The sequence below is a fragment of the Peromyscus maniculatus genome, chromosome 11 (genome assembly GCF_049852395.1).
Source record: "Peromyscus maniculatus bairdii isolate BWxNUB_F1_BW_parent chromosome 11, HU_Pman_BW_mat_3.1, whole genome shotgun sequence".
NCBI classification, from domain to species: domain Eukaryota; kingdom Metazoa; phylum Chordata; class Mammalia; order Rodentia; family Cricetidae; genus Peromyscus; species Peromyscus maniculatus.
The window spans coordinates 25,472,536-25,493,046 of record NC_134862.1 but is presented as its reverse complement, the minus strand read 5'-3'; the positions used below and the strand labels follow the sequence as shown (position 1 = coordinate 25,493,046).

General features: G+C 33.9%; 1 protein-coding gene across 3 annotated transcripts in view; it reads left to right on the top strand.

The window, feature by feature from the left end:
* The window catches only part of Cdh19 (cadherin 19), a 139,547-nt gene that overhangs the window by 98,113 nt on the left and 20,923 nt on the right, over window positions 1-20,511 (top strand). For all 3 annotated transcript variants that reach the window (XM_076547210.1, XM_042257950.2, XM_042257951.2), the window contains exons 8-9: window positions 3,333-3,454; window positions 14,275-14,396. In XM_076547210.1, coding sequence (XP_076403325.1) covers window positions 3,333-3,454; window positions 14,275-14,396 — 244 coding nt within the window. The remainder of the gene's footprint in view (window positions 1-3,332; window positions 3,455-14,274; window positions 14,397-20,511) is intronic.

Here is a 20,511-nt window from a genome sequence, read left to right as displayed (position 1 = left end):
GACATCTTCTTGTAATTATGGTTTCCTTAAAGAAATTAGATAGATTTCTCAAGCATTGAAACAAAACTGGATTTAAAGATTTTCAGATGATTCTACATGAAGATTATCTTGTAACAGCTCTTTAGAGTGAACATTGTTTCAAAATATAAATTCATTGATCCGTGAGAAATTACCAATTATATTTGTTACTTCGAAGTTAATAATGAATGTCAAAAGAACACAATGTCTTACTATTGATTAATTTTATGACTTTGTTTCCTATTTATAAAACAAGATAACAGTCAAGCCTGATGGCCTATGCATGTAACATCAGTGGCTAGACATCTGAGACAAGAAGATTGCTGTGGGTTTTATAATGACCTTGGGCAGCAGTATGAGTTCTAAGCCAGTGGTTCTTAACCTTCTTTAAGCTATGACCCTTTAATATAGTTCCTAATGTTGTGCTGACTCTCAACCATAAAATTATTTTTGTTGATACTTCATATCAGTAATTTTTGTAATCCTACAAATTGTAACATAAATTGCAGATATTCAGGATATCTGTTGTGTGACCCTTATGAAAGGCTGACTACCAGAGGGCTCATGAACAGAAAGTTGAGATTCAGCAATCTAGGATGTCCAGGATTGCTGTGTGTAATCTTTTCTAAGAAATACTATAAGCTAACATAAAAGGAAAAACATATTGAAATTTTCAACTCAACTCCAGGCTAAGAATAAATATCTTCTGATTATGGACTAGAAAACAATTGGCATAAATGCATGAAGACAAGGATTTCTGGGGAAACAATGGAGAGAGTAAGCACTGTGTATCTGTGCTTACCTAATTTTTTCTCATTTTTCTTTATTAAGCAAATTTTCATTCATTTTACATACTAACCACAAATCCCACTCTCATCCCTCCTCCTGCTCCCCACCTGCCTTCCCCTCAACTCAGCCAACCATCCCCTCTTCCACAAAGGTAAGATCTCTCATGGGGAGTCAGCAAAGCCTGGTACATTGAGTTGAGGCAGGCCCAAGCCTCTCCCCCTGCATCAAGGGTGTGCAAGGTGTCCCACCATAGGTAATAGACTCCAAAAGCCATCTTATGCATCAAGGTTAGATCCTGCTCCCACATCCAGGTGCCTCTTAAACAGAACAAGCTACACAACTGTTTCTCTTATGCAGAGGGCTTAGTCCACTCCCATGCAGACTCCACAGCTGTTGGTCTAATGCTCATGAGTTCCCACTAGCTTGGTTTGGTTGTCTCTGTAGATTTACACATCATGACCTTGATGCCACTAGCTCATAGAATTCCTCTTCTCCCTCTCTACGACTGACTTACTGGAGCTCAGCTTGACTGTGGACCTCTGCCTTTGCTTCCATCGTTTACTGGAAGAAGGCTCTATGATGACATTTAGAGTATTCATCAATCTTGACCTGGGTAGGCCAGTGCAGGCACCCTTTCCACTATTGCTAGTAGTCTAAGCTGGGGTCATTCTTCTGGATTCCTGGAAACTTTCCTAATACAAGGTTTCTTCTTATCTCCATGATGTCTGATGTCTACCTGTATCACAATACCTCATTCATTGCTCTCCCACTCTGTCCCTGTTCCAGCTTGACCATCCTGTTCTCTTATGTTCTCATGCCCCATCCCCTACCCTCTATTGCCCTGCCTTGCCCCAAGTTTACTCAGGAGATCTCATCTATTTCCTTTTCCCATGGTGATCCTTGCATCCCTCTTAGGGTTCTCCTTGTTATCTAGCTTAATTTGAATGGCTTTATTCTTATATTATTTTTGTGATTGTAATATAATTATACTATTTTTCCATTCATATATAACTTCTTTTTTCTCTTTCAAATCCATGATCTCTGTTTTTATTAATTGTTGTCACATGAATATATGTATATACATATGTATATCTATACATATTGTGTACATGTATACTTGTATACATGTTTTCACAGTTGACTATTTGATATTTGATATCACTTTCTGTGTTCCTCCCTGCATAAGATTATTTCACCCATCCTCAGGATTCTTTAGTTACCTGCAATTTTTTATGTAGGGTTGAAATCTCCTTAGGATTTTCACATCTGCTTTGGCATATAAACTGATGTTGTCCCTGGTGAGCTCATGTTTCCATAGTCAGGAAGATGAGATTTCAAGACTGTAGCTTCTGACATTACTGGCAAAAACAATCTCACAAAACTTTTTTCTGACCCTTTGACTCCTATAATATTTCTGCTCCTTCATCAGCAAGATTCCATGAGGTGTGGGAGTGTTTTGTAGCAATATGCACTGGGATAGGGCTCTGTGATTGGTTGTGATTTTCTGTAATGTTCTATATCTGTTGCAAAGAGAAGTTTCCCTTATGAGGGGTAAGGACTATACTTTTCTGTGGCTACCACAACAACAAACAACATGGCAGAATAATGATAATGGTGAAGGAGTGGCACACATATCTTGGTGGTAACCAAAGCTCTCTAATAGAACTTAAGCCCTACTCAACAAGAGGAAAACAGAAACATAGCCGACCACTTAGTGCTAGTGAGGTCATGAAAAATGGAGGTGGACCCTATGGCATCCAGTTTACAAAACAGCATAGTCCTACATCTGTTTTTATTTCTAATTTAATCTATGGAATGTTGATGAATTTATTTGATATTGGCTTTAGTTCCTAATTACTAGCAGACTCATTAATTTATGAAAAAAATCATTTCTCACTAAGCTTTTAATAGTCTTTGTCTAGAATGGTATTTTATAGAAACAGAATTTGATGTTAAATAAAATAAAACACTAAAGTGCTGATTTATTTTTTGAAAATTTATTTAATCAAAAATGTACCACTTGTAGATGTTTAAGTAAATGTATCTAAATATTTCTCAGTAAATGAATATAAAATTAACTCTTCTAAAGTGCCATTCTCTCTACTTCCTGTTTTAAACTTCTCTTGAACACCAAGCCTCCTATTAGTATACTATTTTTTGAAAAATGTCAACTCAAGTTTAAAATAAACTCATCTCTGCAACATAATAATAACAAATCTCATGTATGTTTCTGGAAAGTGTTCACGAATCTGTTTGCAATAAGATGCCATCTAAGCCCCAGATATTACTCGTCATTTTTATTATTAATCAATCTCAAGCAGAGAAAATATGAGTGCCTTAAAGTTTTCTTTTGTTGTATATTTGAGACAACATTTTCAGACTTTTCCGTGAAATAATTTGTATGCCATCTACTTTTCAATAATAGTAAATTAAATTCATCATCAATATGTCTACCCCAAATGAAGGATTAGTAGATTGAAAAGGTTCCTAATATCTGTTTTATATCTCTTTTTCTTTTGGTGCAGATATTCACTCACTGGAAGCAAAATGTTCCATATCAGTGACAATGGAACAATAATTACCACTAACCTCCTTGACAGGGAGGTCAGTGCTTGGTACAACCTGAGTGTCACAGCTACAGAAGCATGTAAGTCCTGATAAACCAGTCCCACAGTTAACTGCTATGTGTGAACAACTATGTAATTTTGATATTAGAGATTTATATATGTTAAATGTTGTAGAAATTAAAATAAAAAAAAGTACATAACTTTACATATGTAGGTCATTTATTTTAAGTTAGTAGCTGTTCACTATAATTCAAGCTTCCACTAGTAAATTCTGTTTTTTTCTTATTTAACAATTATGGCGGGTGGCATTGGCACACACCTTTAATCTTACAACTAAGGAGGCATAGCCAGGTGGATCTCTGTGAGATCAAGGTCAGTCTCATCTATAGAGTAAGATCCAGGACAGGCATGAAAATTACACAAAGAAACCCTATCTCAAAAAAAAAAAAAAAAAACAGAAAAAAACAATTATAGGCTTAATAAAAAAACAAAGATTAATAAAACACACAGAATAATGGAAAACAACTTTGAAATTAAAATGTATTTATTATACAGCAATGTGTCATTATGGTTTTTGATAGTGAAATATCTATATTGACAATAAAAATTAAGAGATGTTTTATAACTTTTAGCATATATTCTCCATTTTATTCTTAAATGGCATGTTTAATGAAAAGAAAATGTACATTCAAAAATCATGTTCATATGAAAAGATTGTTATAATGCTACTGACTAGATATTGCCTCCTAAATTTGCCATTTACTAAAGTAATATTTTAACTTTGTTTCACAAATGTGCAAAGAGTTAAGCCACGGAGTGAAATTATAGGTCATTTCTTTTTAACTTTAACAGATTAGACTATTTATACATTTGTAGATAATATGTAAAAGCTGAATACAAATGTCTCTACCTTATCCTATTTTTGAATGAAATAGAACTATTTTTGTACATTAGTGGCAAAGCACATTTGATATGAATATTGTTTCAATCTGATTATGTTGTAGAATGTGAAACACTCAATGAACATTTATTGGTTATCCGTATGTACCAAGAACATGAACTTATCTAGAAATTGTGCTCACAGTTCCTGCTTTCAGACAGCCATATATTAATCACCAGTGACCAGTTCTTTGTTCCCCTGCTTTCTTATCATTCAGAAATAGGCAGATTATGTCTTTTCTTATTATAAAAATAGATCTAATTGTACCTGTTTGTTGCTTGCTTTTGCCCATTAAATTGTGAATTAATCATTATCTGATCAATTGTATTAATTAAAGATAAAATTTATATATATATATATATATATATATATATATATATATATAACTTGCCAAAATAATTTTATTTAGTCAATGAACATAGTGTAGCACATGAAAGATTAAAATTGCATATAAAAATATTGTATCTTCCATATCATTTATTTTATAGATAATTAACAATAATGTTTGTGATTTTCTTAACATTTGTTAAGACTCAAAGAATATGCCTGTCTTATAACTCACTACTTTTAGTTAATATTTGGCATTTTAGATTGGAGAACCAATTTAGCATATGTGTTCTTTTTTTTATCAATATGTTAATTATATATTAAAGCAAGGCAGATGCCTTTGGTCTTAGATTTTGAATTTTTGATTAAATAAATGGAAAAAGATAACAGAAATATTATAATGACTGGTTTTGGCAGACAGAAAATGCCAAGATTTTCCATGTTAGAAACATGAAGAGGCTTGTTATGACACTCTGCAAAGCCACTGTGAAAAATAAATCAAGTCAGTTCAAGAGAAAAATTATAATTTTAAAAAGAGATTTCTTTGTGCAATAACTTTCAGGTTATAAGGATTGTAATCAAAACACTAGAAATAAGTCACTTCAAGCTTTTGTCATACATGATGAGAATAAAATAAATAATTTATTTTTTTTACGCTAGGTGCAGTAAAAATAAATGATTAGGAAGGATCTTTATAAACTCTAGACAGTGTTTTTATTTATATTGATTTATTTGTTATATGTGTATATATGTTTGTGAGCACACATATGCATATATTGATGCATATCAAGAGGTAAAAAATAAAGAGAGAATTTATTCTCTCTTATTACTAAATTAATTTGAGGTATAGATGTCAGGTCTTCAGACTTGGTGGTAGTCCTACTTGTTTAATGAGCTATGTAACTGGCCCTATAGTCAGTATTTGTAGTATCAAAATGCTCTAATTTTTATAAATAAAAAATAATAGAATTAACAAAAGCATATTTGGTAAAAAAAATTATTTATTCAATAAGTATTTTTTTAATCTAATGATTGCTGATAATAAGGAAAAGCTCTAGCAAAATTGTTTTAGTTGTTTTTTTTTAATTTAAAGATATGAGGAAGGTAAATTTAAGTACTGTCAAGTAGAATCAACATTAACACAAATCATTAAATTGTAAGAAAGTCACTGCTCATTCAAACCACTAGTTCAACATTTACATATTTGAAGTATTTATTGTTTACCAATAAAAACTCAGAGTCAGATATCAGGTTAAGAAATTGATAGATCAGAGAAATGATGGAAAAGCAACCAGTGACCCTCTCTCTATTTTCCTCAATCCAAAAGGGCCAAAATCTTTAAACCCTTCTATACTGCTTCCTGTGTCTTTCTGTATGTGCTCAGTTTCCCCAAATACCAATGGCTAATTTTGGTCAGCTAGTATCTAGCTCTGCCCTCTGATTCAAAGTAAACTTTATTGGCAGTCTTGGGAGTGTCTGAGTGTGATCTAAATATCCCACAACATGTTCCCATTTTGTTTACATACAAATGAAAGGTTTTAGCTCCAACTCAGTAAAACTATATACAATAAAACAATTATTGGGTAAGAATTATATTTTCAATGTCCAGTCCATTTACATCTGGCAAATTCAAAGAAAATAATCCATTATCTGTGTCATCTTTTGGATAAGTTATGGTAGATAATGGAGTTTAAAAAAAGTGAAATCCTATCTTATTTCAAAGACAGGACAGAAAATGGAGCAAACATTGTATAAAATTTTGTACCTAATTCACTTTCTATCCTAACTTGTATTATCATTCCAAAATTATCATTTTCAACCTCAATATTTTAGATAAACAATTTAAGCTTTTATGGCTCTCAAACTTATACACTTTATACTTTTTTGTGAGTTTCCTTTCTGAATTTACTAACAAGGGAAACTGTCTTCAACCTCATTAAAGACCTAAGAAGGGTATAATATTACCTTAATAAACAGAAAGTGTGGAGCCAACAAGTTCCAACATTATAGAAAAGACAGTGACATTTGGATGCCTGGACAGTCATTCAAGTTCCCTCTTGAACACTGAAACATCTATCTTTGCCCTAGAGACCTAGAATATCTGACAGACTTTTTGGTGAAGCCAGAATTTTGAGGACCTGTCCTATCTTGTATTGGCAATGTTTGGCTGTCACCTTCTGTCCTATCATGCTTGTCCAATTTGGACAGCAAACTGTAAGCAATCAAGACAAGGGTAAGTTCTTTCCCATTTAATAAGTTTGTCACAATGAAACCAAACTCCATATGGAGATTCTTCTATACTCATCATCTTATTTTGAAGTAAATTGGTTGTGACAGAAGTAGACATACCTCACTGTCATGAAAAGACATGTATTTAAAACATCTTAAATGCCATATTTTGTATGTCTCTGAAGTGTTTCAAAGCCATCTACCTATCTGAAATATATCTGTTTGACCTTGAAAATATACCTAAAATGGCCACAGACTTTATTGTTATATATAACTAACTGCTAAAGTACATTTCATAATTATTTTTAAAAGTTTGTAATAGTAGCCTTTAAAGACTAGAACTTTACATTACATTTTAAAATGAGCTACATAGGTACACTACAAGTGTAGAAACATATATAGTATATTAAAACAAAAATAAACATAAATTTGTGTCAATATACAAAACTATCTTAAATAAGAGTAGAAAATATATATATTATATATTATATATACAGTATAGCAAAAATAACCTTTTAATTTGTATCAATACACAAAAATACCTTAAATGAGGGTGGAAACATATATGCAGTATAACAAAAATAACCATAAATTTGTATCAAATATAAAAATCCACACAAATATAAAACATTTAAGACTATTAGTTGCTTTTTTTAGTTTGAAAGTATATTGAATAATCTACCCTTTTATCTTTATATCACTATATCCTTTTTTTTCTTTTCAGAATTATATTCCTGAATCTAATCACCTTTACTTAGTTTCCTTTCTGAATATGACCAATAAAAACTTGAAAACAATACACCCTAAGCAATGATAATCATCTGTAATTCATGGAATGACAAAATCTACCCATTCCACTTCTTGGGAATGTGGATGTAATGTTCTTAAAATTACTTCCTGTTGTCTGGGGGTGAACGTATTTTAAAGGACACTGAAAATTTTAAGATAATGGTCAATTCCTGGGAGACCTAGCTATTTTACCTTTTCTGTGTGTTGGGAAAGTGCAGCGCTTATCTGAATTCCTGGGTAGTGTAGTCCATGTAGGTGAACAGTCTCATGTAATCAATCACTTTGAAATTGTTTTGAGTAATTTGTAATTGAATGTTCATTTTTGGATGGTGTTTATCAGCTTAATGACATTATCACAATCCAGGTAAAATTGTCATTGTGGAGTCCCATCATCATTTTGGAGACATCAAAGGTGGCTAATAGGAAGGAAATGGCTCACTGAAGAAAACTTAAACACTTTAAATGTAATATGCAGCAGATCCTAGAGAGGTTTATGGACCATAGTCTATTAAACACAACTGTGGTATATAAGTTTAATTCCTAGTTAACAGTTTCAGAATCAAGCCTGAAATCATGTACAAGAAACTAGATGGTCTATTTCTAGAATTAACTAGTACTCCATATGACCATTAATACTGCAAAAGAAGGTATATATATATATATATATATATATATATATATATATATATATATATTATACATTATTAAATAATATTTATATCTTAAGACAAGTTTTAAATAGTCAAAACAAAACCAAGGAATTATGAGATTGGTGGCAACAGAATAGTCCCTTAATTTTATTTTTTTTTTCTGTCCCATACCAGTTTACATAAGACAGAGATTTCAGATTCTCCTTTAATAAGCATGATTAGGTTTAGAGAAGGAGGGAGCCACAGTTCAAATCGAAAGACAGATTTAATTATTAATTGAATTGAGACTACAGAAAGATCATTTGCATTACTTGTCTTTAGAATATAGCAGAAACAAACATTTGGGAAGATTTATGAAATGTTATCCAGTTAGAAATGTGCTACACCATTAGGCCAATTTACTCTCTTGGGACATTTTCTCTGGATGATTCACTCTTTTACTTCAGATGTCTCATTTGTCCAATCATCTTCTGATTCCTTAATTGGATCCTTTTATTCCTCAGAAAACACAGAAAGAAAACCATGGTCCAATCCTAACTTTGGGGAGTTTCCAATTTTGGCAGGTGATATCTGATTTATTTTAGTCTTATAAGTTTAGAGTGAAGGGCCAGGCTGTTTGATGAACTATCACCTCTCCTAATCAAGAAATTTCTCTTGTTCAAATCTAATCTTTATCAATTTTGATGGTTTCCATAGCTTTTCTTTTCCCGTGGAAACAAAAGAAAAACCTCTTCCACAATGTAACACATATCTTGTTTTTCATTCAGAGGTCAACACATCTTTAAAGTGTACATGATAATTTAATTCAGCAGTTTTTTCAACTATCCAATGTCTCTCCATAGCTGTCATTCCTTGTTCATTATCATTAAGAAAATTAAAGTTAATAAATAATTGTTCAATCTATCTCTGGGGAATGTTATTACCCTTTTCTGTTTATCAAGCATATCTTTGAAAGAGTGATAGATCTTTATATAAATACTTATCCTATAAGATTGTGTAGTATACCTGTAATATGCTTTATATTGTAATATGAAAAAAATGTTTCATTTTACTAGAGACATATGCTAGATCATTGTCAGTCTTAATTTGTACAGATACTCCCATGGTGGCTATAAGGTCTAATAATTGTATAATAACAGAATCAGCCTTTTCATAACTCAATGCAGTAGCCCATGGAATCCTGACTATGTATCTAGGGTACGGTGCACATATTTTAATTTTTCAAACTTTGCAAAATGAAGCCGGGCGGTGGTGGTGCACGCCTTTAATCCCAGCACTCGGGAGGCAGAGCTGTGAGTTCGAGGCCAGACTGGGCTTCCACATGAGTTCCAGAAAAGGCACAAAGCTACACAGGGAAGCCCTGTCTCGAAAAAACAAACAAACAAACAAACTTGCAAAATGAAACACATACATTTGCCAAATTTAATTTCTTTGAGAATATTTTACATTACTTCCTACAGGTGGTGGTGTTTGGTTACACAAAGAACAAGTAGGACATTTCCTTTGCTTGTTACCAAGTCATAAAAAAACCTCTTTCTTTAATCCCTTGCAAATAACATGGTATTACTTATGAAATTCTGAAGCTACTAGCATATTTGCTACCAATACCAGATCAATTTTATCTGTATGTTGTGCTAGAGGGCCTTGTAACCAGTATAGGATCTGATAAGTTTTATATACGAGAGATGATTTCTATTTTTGATTATTTCTTGTAATTGAATAAATAGGAAGGTTAATTATGAATCAACTTCAGGATATATCCAGTGGTTTAAATATGTAAAAATATTCAAATATATTGAAAATCAGTTCTTATATTAAAAGTTTGGGGAACATCTAATAGTACCATGAGTATAGCACATAATTCTTAATTTTGAACAGAATCATCAGGGTTTTGAGCCATATTACTTAAGTTTCCTGACTTATAACTTGCCTTTTCTTACTTTTTTGCAACTTTATGAAATGAGGTATTTTAGAAATTGGTGTTAGTGGTTGGTTATTATACACCCCAATAAACTTATCTGGGGGTCTGAGAACTGAATATCTACTAGATAGAGGCTAGGCAGTGGTAACACATGCTTTTAATCCTAGCATTCTGAAGGCAGAGATGCATCCAGATCTCTGTGAGTTCAAAGCCACACTAGAAACAGCCAGGCATGGTAACACACACCTTTAATCCCAGCACTTAAGACCTCATGTCTTGCTTTGGAAAGACACATGCATTTAATCTCAGGAAGTGATGGCAGAAAGCAGGAAGGCATATAAGGCATGAGGACCAGGAACTAGCCTAGCTAGCCTGGTTAAGCTTTTAGGCTTCTAGCAGCAGTTCAGCTGAGATCCATTCAGATGAGGACTCAGAGGCTTCCAGTTTGAAGAAACAGGATTGGCTGAAAAGTTGGTGAGGCGAGATTAGCTGTGGCTTGTTTTGCTTCTCTGATCTTTCAGAATTTACCCCAATACCTGGTTCCTGAGTTTTATTTTTTTATAAATAAGACTATTAAGATTCATGTTACAGGTGTTTCTCATACTAAGAAAGGAAAAATTCAATCAGTTCTTGTCATAAACTGAAGTTTCTTGCTTCTGGGATATCTGTTGCTAATATCTCCCAAGAAATTAGTGCAAACTCTTAAACCATGTTGATTTTCTGTCTATTTGGAGGCAATTTAAGTATTAGGAGAAGGCACCACAATTCCTGGTGGGTCTATTTCTGCTCATTGTTGAAGCCTTAATTTTTGTTTCAAAATCAATTCAGAAACCTTTCTACATAGGCCTTTAATTTTTACTCTGTTTTTGTGGCAAACGTATTCATTCTAAGATATTATCTTCTCTCCGTATAAAAAGTCTTGTAGGAGAAAGCATAGAAATTACCATAACAAGAATACAATCAATGGCTGGGAAGTGTTGATGCACACCTTAATCCCAGCACATGGGAGACAGCGCCAGGCAGATCTCTGTGAGTTCAAGGCCAGCCTGGTCTACAGAGCAAGATCCAGGACAGGTACCAAAACTGCACTGAGGAACCCTATCTCAAAAATAAAACAAAACAAAGCAAAACAAAAGAATACAATCAGGTTCTGAATCCAAAGGATTCTCAAATACATACTGTAATTACTTTTCCACCAAAGCCAATTCCTATTCAGCCTCAGGTAATAATTATCTTGGACTATTTAAGGCCTCATCTCATTATATGGTTTGAACTATTTTTTTTTTTAGTTCTTTAGAAGTTAATCCAATTGTGTGCTGTAGCCAATTGCTATCTTCTGGCAATTTTTGAAAGTCATTAAGCCAGCCAGTTGTCATACAGTATTTTAATCCCAGCACACTGGAGCCAGATGAAGGCAGATCTCTGTGAGTTGGAAGCCAGCCTGGTCTACAGAGTGAGTTTCAAGTTACGCTTCAAAAGATACACAGAGAAACCCTGTCTTGAAAAAAACAAACAAACAAACAAACAAAAAAAAAAAATAAAACACACACACACCAAAAAAGAAAGAAAGAAAAAAAAGAAAGAAAATCATTAATAGTTCATAATGTGTCTCCTCAACTTTCTTCACTCTGTGATTAAATTTTTGTAAAACTATCTTATATCCTAGGTATTTAGAAGAATCTCCAATTTGTGTTTTTTCAGAAGCAATTTGTGATCTCAAGAGCGGATTTTTCTTTAGCTCTGCAAATATTTTTAAGGTATATACTCTGATCACTAGTAAGATCTCATCCATGCAATGGTTAATTATAAGTTGAAGAAACTGTTTACAAATTATTTTTAATAGTTATTGTATAAAATAATGGCACAACATAGGGCTGTTTAGCATCCCTTGTGGAAAATTTTTACAATGATACATTTTAACAGCCTGGCACTTATTATTAGTAGGCAAAGTGAAGGCAAATTTTCTCTGTCATTTTTTTTAAAGATACAGTTTTAAAAAACGCAGCCTTTAAATTAATCTCCATAATAGACTATGAAATTTCAGGCATAGGTCATACTACTTCCTGCTAGATGAGGGCTCTGGCAATTTTTGGGAGACCCTGAGAAAATTAAGAATTATGGTCAAGTCCTGACTGGAGTAGTCTGTGAGGCTTCATTATCTGAACCAATTGCCTTGAAGTTGATTTTAGATGTTGATCTCGGCCATGGTGTCATTGGAAACCTTTCAGGGGGTCTTGGCAGGTCAAACCATATTAGTCTGGAAGCATTCCACAGGCTCTCATCTTCTGTAGAAACAAAATCAGAGCCTCTTTCCCAAAGCAACATATCCTTAGACATAAGTTTTGAAATCAAGATACCTTTAAATATTCGTATTGATTTAACTCAGCAGTTTTTACAATCAAATGTCTCTCTGCAGTTAAAAATCCCAAAGACAATATAATCCAGACTCTCTGTATAATATCCATCTTTATGTGGCTTTTTATATTATCTTTACTGTCTCTTTAAAGACTTTATTTTAAAAACTATTTCTTTATATAACTGTCTGTATTCATTTTCTTCTCTCTTCCAAGCCTATGTACATTTTTACACACACTGTAAATCATTTAAAGTCTCATTCCATCTGAATCTGTCTTATTGTGAATCTATTGCTTTAAACTGCAGTGGCTAGTACTGAAGCAACAGTTTTGGCTGCTGACTCCACCCATCTCTGCTTTTCAACATGGTGGAGATAATTCACTGCCAACTCTGGGAACCATGCTGTCTGCTGAGGCAGTGGGTTTATGCTTCTATTAAAGCAGCTTATAGCCCAGAAACCTCTTTTTTTCTGTACTAGCAAAAGCTAAATCTGTTGCAATGCAGTGCACTGTGTGGCTTGGAGATGCCACTGTGTACCACGGTGGAAATCTGCCATGCTGCACTCAAGGCCACAGGACACGGCAAATGTGCTATACTGTAGCTCACGGCTGTCCTGAGAGACACAACTGGGAAGCTTTTTTTAGCTTTGTTTTAGAATCTTTCTTTTGTTTTAAGCTTTCTCAGATTTTAGGTACCAAGTTTTGGCACCATTTGTAGCTGAAAGTTTTTCTGTAGGTCCTGACAAGCCCCCACAGTCCTGTGGCCTGCTTATAAAATAATCACTCAGAAGTTTATATTAATTACAACTGCTCAGCCATTAGCTCAAGCCTGCCACTGACTAGCTCTTACACTTAAACTCAGACCATTTCTGCTAATCTACATGTTGCCACATGTTTTGTGGATTTACTTATGTGCCATTACATGCAGCTCCCTGGAAAACAGGCTGGTATCTCTTCACTCAGCCTTCTTCTTCCCCAAAGACATTCTCCTTGTCTGCTTATCCCACCTATACTTCCTGCCTGGCTATTGTCCAGTCTGTGTTTTATTAAACCAGTGTACAAAATCATTATTCTACAGAACTTAGTGTTATAAGAAATCAGGCTAATAATTCAAGGAAGATCAAGATAGTAAGCAGCGTTACTCCATGGACTCTTCATCAGCTCCCCCTCCAGATTGTTTTCCTGTTTGGGTTGCTGCTATAACTGCCTTTGATTATGAAATGTGATATGGAAATATAAGGAAAATAAATGCTCATTCACCCCCCCAAAAACCCACTAAAAGTAATAGTTCATTTTAAGATACAAAGACATTTTAAAGATCATTGTTTAATATACCTTATTTCTATAATTTTAAAGTTTTATTTCCTTTTAATGGTATGTGTCTTTGTATGTGCATTCTGTACTGAGTATTCATTTACACTTTATAAGTTATGACTTAATTTTAGTGTAACAGAGTGATGTTTTGCTATGGCCTTATAAAGGACTTTCAGTTATGTTAGGAGCTCAGGCAATCTATAATTCTAAGTGGTTTTCTAGAGCCTCTATGACTGATAAATGTATGGATTATATAGTTCCCACCCTTAGTTGTCCTCAGGTAAATATAACAGTATACAACTAGCTTCCAATTCAATTTTTGCATGGTTTTTATATAGAGATATAACTAATTGCATGCTATGTCTTTACTTTTCAGACAATGTACAACAGATCTCTTCAGCTCCTGTATATGTACAAGTTTTTAATATTAATGACCATGCCCCTGAGTTCTCACAGTACTATGAGACTTACGTTTGTGAAAATGCTGAATTTGGTGAGGTAAGATAAAAGACCAGAATAGATCAATGTAGCCCAAGCAACAGAGCATTTCATATTTTATCTTCTCTAAATATAATATATAATAATTGCTAATACAAGGCACCATTTTTATATTACCTTAAGTAAAGCATGTGTTGTATTCATTGCATTACTTGTGTAAATATGCTATATAAAATTTTATTATGTTTTCTCATTTTGAAATGTTAAAGAATATAACATTATATTTCTATACCTCTTCAGTGGTATTTTACTTCATAAAAACCTTAAATTGTTATCACGAACAAAACAATCTATTTTAAGAGAGGTAGAAATAACTGCTTCAACAAAAATTATTATTCCATAGTAATCCTTTTATTTCAAAGTTACCAATGTTTCATTTTACTACATTAAAATATGGTATTTAGTGATTCTAACACAATATTATAACAAATAATAAAACATACCATGTGTAAGTATGGCAGAAAGAACTCATTTAAAAAGATGAAGCTATTTAATTTTATACACAGTATACATACTATATTATATATACTTTTTTTGTTTTGTTTTGTTTTTTCAAGACAGGGTTTCTTCGTGTATTTTTGGTGCCTGTCCTGGAGCTCACTCTGTAGACCAGGCTGCTCTTGAACTCACAGAAATCTGCCTGGTTCTGCCTCCCGAGTGCTGGGATTAAAGGTGTGCACCACCACCACCTTGAAAATATATGCTTACATAGTCATATATTATATATATGTTTACATATTATGTATTAGTATATATTTATTATATATGAATATTAAGTATACATATTTTAATACACACAGAAACATAGGATAGTTTGACACAGCAGCAATGTTTTCACCCAAACTTACAACAGTGAGAAGACTAATAGGCACACACATTATCTTGCCTTCCTTCCAGAATTCCATCTCTCAGGGGCCACACAAGTACATATGTGTGATGAATATGGAAGAATAAAAAGAGATACAGTGCATGATAAATTTCTAAAATATAAATGTTTTAGAGCAATTCTAGTCCCTAAAAACTGAGTTCAATGATGTGTACAGAGGGTACAGTGATAGCCAGAATAAACTTAGGATCTGTGTAGCACATCATATATGACTTGAACTGGAAAAAAGAATTTAGAATTGTATTCTAAACACAAATGACTGTAGATGTAACCAACCATCTTATTAAATAAGAAACACAGAAACAATGTAAAAGAGAAAGCCGAGAGGTCAGAGCTCAGAGCTAAAATCTCACCCTTCCTCCTGCTGTCCCAGCTTCGCGAAAAGAGACCTACTTCCTGTCCGTTCGTATTTTTAAAGTATGTTGTTCTGTCTTCTCATTGGTTGTAAACCCAAACACATGACTGCCTCGTCACTGTCTGAATGTACAGCCCCCTAGGTCTTAAAGGCATATGTCTCCAATGCTGGCTGTATCCCTGAACACACAGAGATCTTATGGGATTAAAGGCGTGTGCCGCCACCGCCACACTCTTGCTATGGCTCTAATAGCTCTGACCCTGAACACACAGATATCTATGGGATTAAAGGCGTGTGCCACCACCGCCACACTCTTGCTATGGCTCTAATAGCTCTGACCCCCAGACAACTTTATTTATTAACATACAATCAAATTAATATTTCAGTACAAATCAGAATAATATTTCAATACAATTAGATTACCACCACATTTCCCCTTTTCTATTTTAATAAAAAGAAAAAAAGCAAAAGGTTATGACTAACAAAAGAAAAACTATATACAAAAGTACAATAACTATATACAATATATACAAGTAATAAATACCTAAACAGGTATTTGACGAATCAGAGAAAATAATTCCATTTTCTATCCTATTTTGGTAAATCCAAGATGTATCTAATGTACTTTCTATCCTAATTAATTTTCAACTATAACTAACTAATCTTCAACCATAACTAACTAATCTTCAACTCCCTCAGAGACCCAAGAAGGGAATAATATTAGCTAACAAAAATAAAAACAGGAAGTGCATGCAAGCAACTTCCAAAAAAAATTTTGTGAGTTGACAGAAACAGCCAGCTGCCTGGGCAGTCACCTGAGGTTTCTCCGCAGTGTTGGGGCATCATCTTCAGCCTATAGGCTTAGTGTATCTGACAGACTCATTTGTGAAGTAGGATGTACACAAGGTCAACAGTTCAACCTCACATTGGGTGAGAGCAGTCCACGTACCAGAAACACCTGAATTCCACTAGTGTCCTGTCATGATTCAGGATTTTAAATTCTGGAAATTGTTGACAGTTTTTTAATTCAGCTGTCCATTCTTCTTGGCTGTGTATATATGGCTTCATCTCAGCATCCCCTTCTTCTCCACATCCCTCTATTAAATGCCAGTCTACTTTTGAGAGGCATGAGCTTTCAGCTGCTGTTCCATTGTACAACAGAATCCATCGGCCCTCTGCCTGTTAAGCTGCCTTCGAAGAAAAGGGCACCGTACCTTTTCCGGATGCGAAGGCCACTTCAGGGATGGGGCCATATTGTCCTGGCCTCAGAAGATGCCTTTTGATAAAGCCATAACCACACTTGTTTTGGCAAGAATCAGTAGTCCCTTGTTTCGTGATCTGTCTGTCCATTTTGTCCTGTTGATTCGAGGATACTTTGTTGTCCAGTGGCTAACTTTTGCCAGAATGAAAGTTGACTCCATATGCAGTTTCTTCAATGCCCATATTTTCTCTAAAGTAGATTGGTACTGCCAGGAGCCGACATGTCTCAAAAAAGAAAAATTTTCTAAGTTATTAAAACATTTTAAATGCCATATTCTGTAGATCTCTGAAGGGTTTGAAGATGACCTGTCTAAAACATCTCTGCTCAATTTTTAAAACATATCCAATATGACTACAAGTTCTATGATAATGTCTAACTACTAGCTTTCATTTCTTTATATCCTAATAGTTGATAATAATAACATTCAAGGATCAGAAATTTGCATTACATTGTTAAATGGATGGAATAAATACAATTAGAAATATACATATAGCATTCTAACAATATCAGTTTCAAATTTGTGTACAATATAAAACAATTCAATCCAATGTAAAGTATTTAAAACTAGTAATTGTCTTTCTCTTTTTTTTTCTTTTTTTTCTTTCTTTCTTTCTTTCTTTCTTTCTTTCTTTCCTTCTTTCTTTCTTTCTTTCTTTTTTTTTTAAACAAGAACCTTAAATCTAATCTCCTTTGCTTAGCCTTTTTCCTAACCCTTGACAATAACTTGTAACCAACCCCCCTAAATACTGAAAATTATCCCAGACCCAGAACCCATTAAAAAGACCAAAAAACCACCTGCCCCACACCACCTCTTTGGGAATGTGGGCGTCGTATTCTTAAAATTGCTTCCTGCTGGGTATGGGCGAAGTTTTCTTTATCCTGAAAGAAAAATTTTAGGTTAATTGTCAAATTCTAAGAGAGGTAGCTATATCCTTCACTATCCAGTCTGTGTATAATGCCAAAGTTCAGGGTTTATCTCAAGTCCTTATTCAAGTAGTCTTTGAGACTGGATCATCTCAGCTAGTCATCTCAAAATTGCTCTGAGCACCTTGTAGTTCAAAGCTGATCTGTGGATGATGTTTGTCAGCTTAATGATATTATTATTGTCCACGTGGAATTGTTGTTGTTGTGGGGCCCCATCTTCTTTCTGGAGACTTCAGTTGATATTAGGCCTGGCCGTGATTTCCTGCAGAAAACTGATAAGAGACTCGAACACAAAAACATATATATGCAGCTAGCCTTTTTTCTAGAATTAGTTAGTACTCTATGTGACCATTCATATCTTAACAAAGTTTAAAATGTATATATATATATTAATTTTGTAAATTTTGATATAAAATTTATACTTTGAGAAAAGTTTAAAGAATCAGAATAGAATCAAAGAGTTGAGGTTAGTAATAGAATAGTCCCTTAATTAATTTTGCTTTTGTCCTGTACCATAGCAGAAATGGCTCTTATTCTGGCATGATACAGGGAGTTTGCATTTTCCTTTTAACAACATGCTTGAGTTTAAAGAAGGAGAGAGCCATTCTCCAACTCCAAAGTCAGCTTTAAATTTTAATTGAACTGGGACTGTTAGAAGACCAATAGTGTTAAATCTTTAGAGAAAAGCAGAAACAAACATTTAGGAAGACATAAAATTTTTTCAGATAATATATACCCATACACCGTTTCACTCTGTTTCTTGGGATAGATGATTTGTCCCTTTTCTTCAGTTGTCTCATTTGTCCAGTGTTCTTCAGATTCCTTAACCTTCATTCTCCTAAAAGACAAAAACAAAAACCTTTCCCCAAGACTAATTTTGGGGATGTTTCCTTTTGACAAGTTATTATCTGATTAAATGAAAAGGCATGTGTTATTGATACAAGTTAGTTTAAATTGGATGTTCATGCTGGTTGATGAACTATCACCTCCTCTAATTAAGAGGTCTCTCTTGTTCAAATCGAATCTTTATCAATTTTGATGGTACCCACAGCTTATCTTCTCCTGTAGAAACAAAAGCAAAACCACGTCCCCAATGTAATACATACCCTGGTTTCCATTCTGAGGTCAGCACATCCTTAAAGTATATAGGCTGATTTAATTCTGTAGTTTTTTCTATTATCCAATGTCTCTCTGCAGCTGTTGTTCCTTTCTCATTGGCATTCAGAAAATTCAAAGTTAGAAGAGCATTATGCAGTCTATTTCTGGGGGTTTTTGTTACCCATTTCTGTTTATTTAGCATATCCTTTAGAGTTCTGTTTGATCTTTCTATAACTGCTTGACCTGTAGGATTATGTGGTATGCCTGTAATATGCTTTATATTGTAATAAGCAAAAAACTGTTTCATTTTAACAGAGACATATGATGGAGCATTGTCAGTTTTGATTTGTGCAGGTATACCCATGATGGCCATAACTTCTAGCAAATGAGTGATTACAGAATCAGCTTTTTCAGAACTCAAAGCAGTTGCCCATTGAAATCCTGAATAAGTATCGATAGTGTGGTGTACATATTTCAATTTTCCAAATTCTGCAAAGTGAAACACGTCCATCTGCCAGATTTCATTTCTCTGAGTACCCTTTGGGTTACATCCTGCTGGTAATGGCGTCTGATTGTAGAAGGAACAAGTAGGACATTTCTTTATTATTTCTTTGGCTTGTTGCCAGGTTATGGAAAAATCCTTTTTTAAACCTTTACTATTAACGTGATGTTTTTTATGAAATTCTGAGGCCTCCAGCACATTTCCTATCAATAATTTATCAATCTCTTCATTGCCTTGTGCTAGAGGGCCTGGCAGACCAGTATGGGATCGAATGTGAGTTATATATAAAGGATGATTCCTTTTCCTGATTGTATCTTGTAATTGAATAAATAGTGAAGTTAATTCTGAAGCATCAGGGATAAATTCTGCAGTCTCAATATGTAACACCACTCTTTCAGCATACTGAGAGTCAGTTACTATGTTGAGAGGTTCTGAAAAATCCATTAATACCAACAGAATAGCATACAATTCTGATTTTTGAACTGAATTATACGGACTTTGAACCACTTTACTTAAATTTTCTGATTTGTAACCTGCCTTTCCTTCTTTGTTGGCATCTGTATAAAATGTACGAACTCCAGATATGGGTTTTTGCCGTACAATTCGAGGCAAGATCCAATCAGCTCTCTTTATAAGATCAATTCTGTTGCTTTTGGGATATTTGCTGTTAATTTCTCCCAAAAAATTACTGCAAGCTCTTTGCCAAGGTTCACTTTCTGTCCATAATTTTTCAATGTCCTCCTTAGTTAATGGTACGACAATTTCTGCTGGGTCTATGCCTGCTAATTGACGAAGTCTCAATTTTCCTTTGTAAATCAAGTCAGAGATTTTTTCCACATAAGTTTTTAATTTTTTATTTGGTTTATTTGGTAAAAATATCCATTCCAATATAATATCTTCCCTCTGCATTAATATTCCAGTAGGAGAACGCCTAGAAGGTAAGATAACCAAAATGCAATCCAGCTTTGGATCAATACGATTCACGTGTCCTTCATGCACTTTCTTTTCTACCAAGGCCAATTCTTTCTCAGCTTCAGGTGATAATTCTCTTGGACTATTTAAGTCCTTGTCACCTTCTAAGGTTTTGAA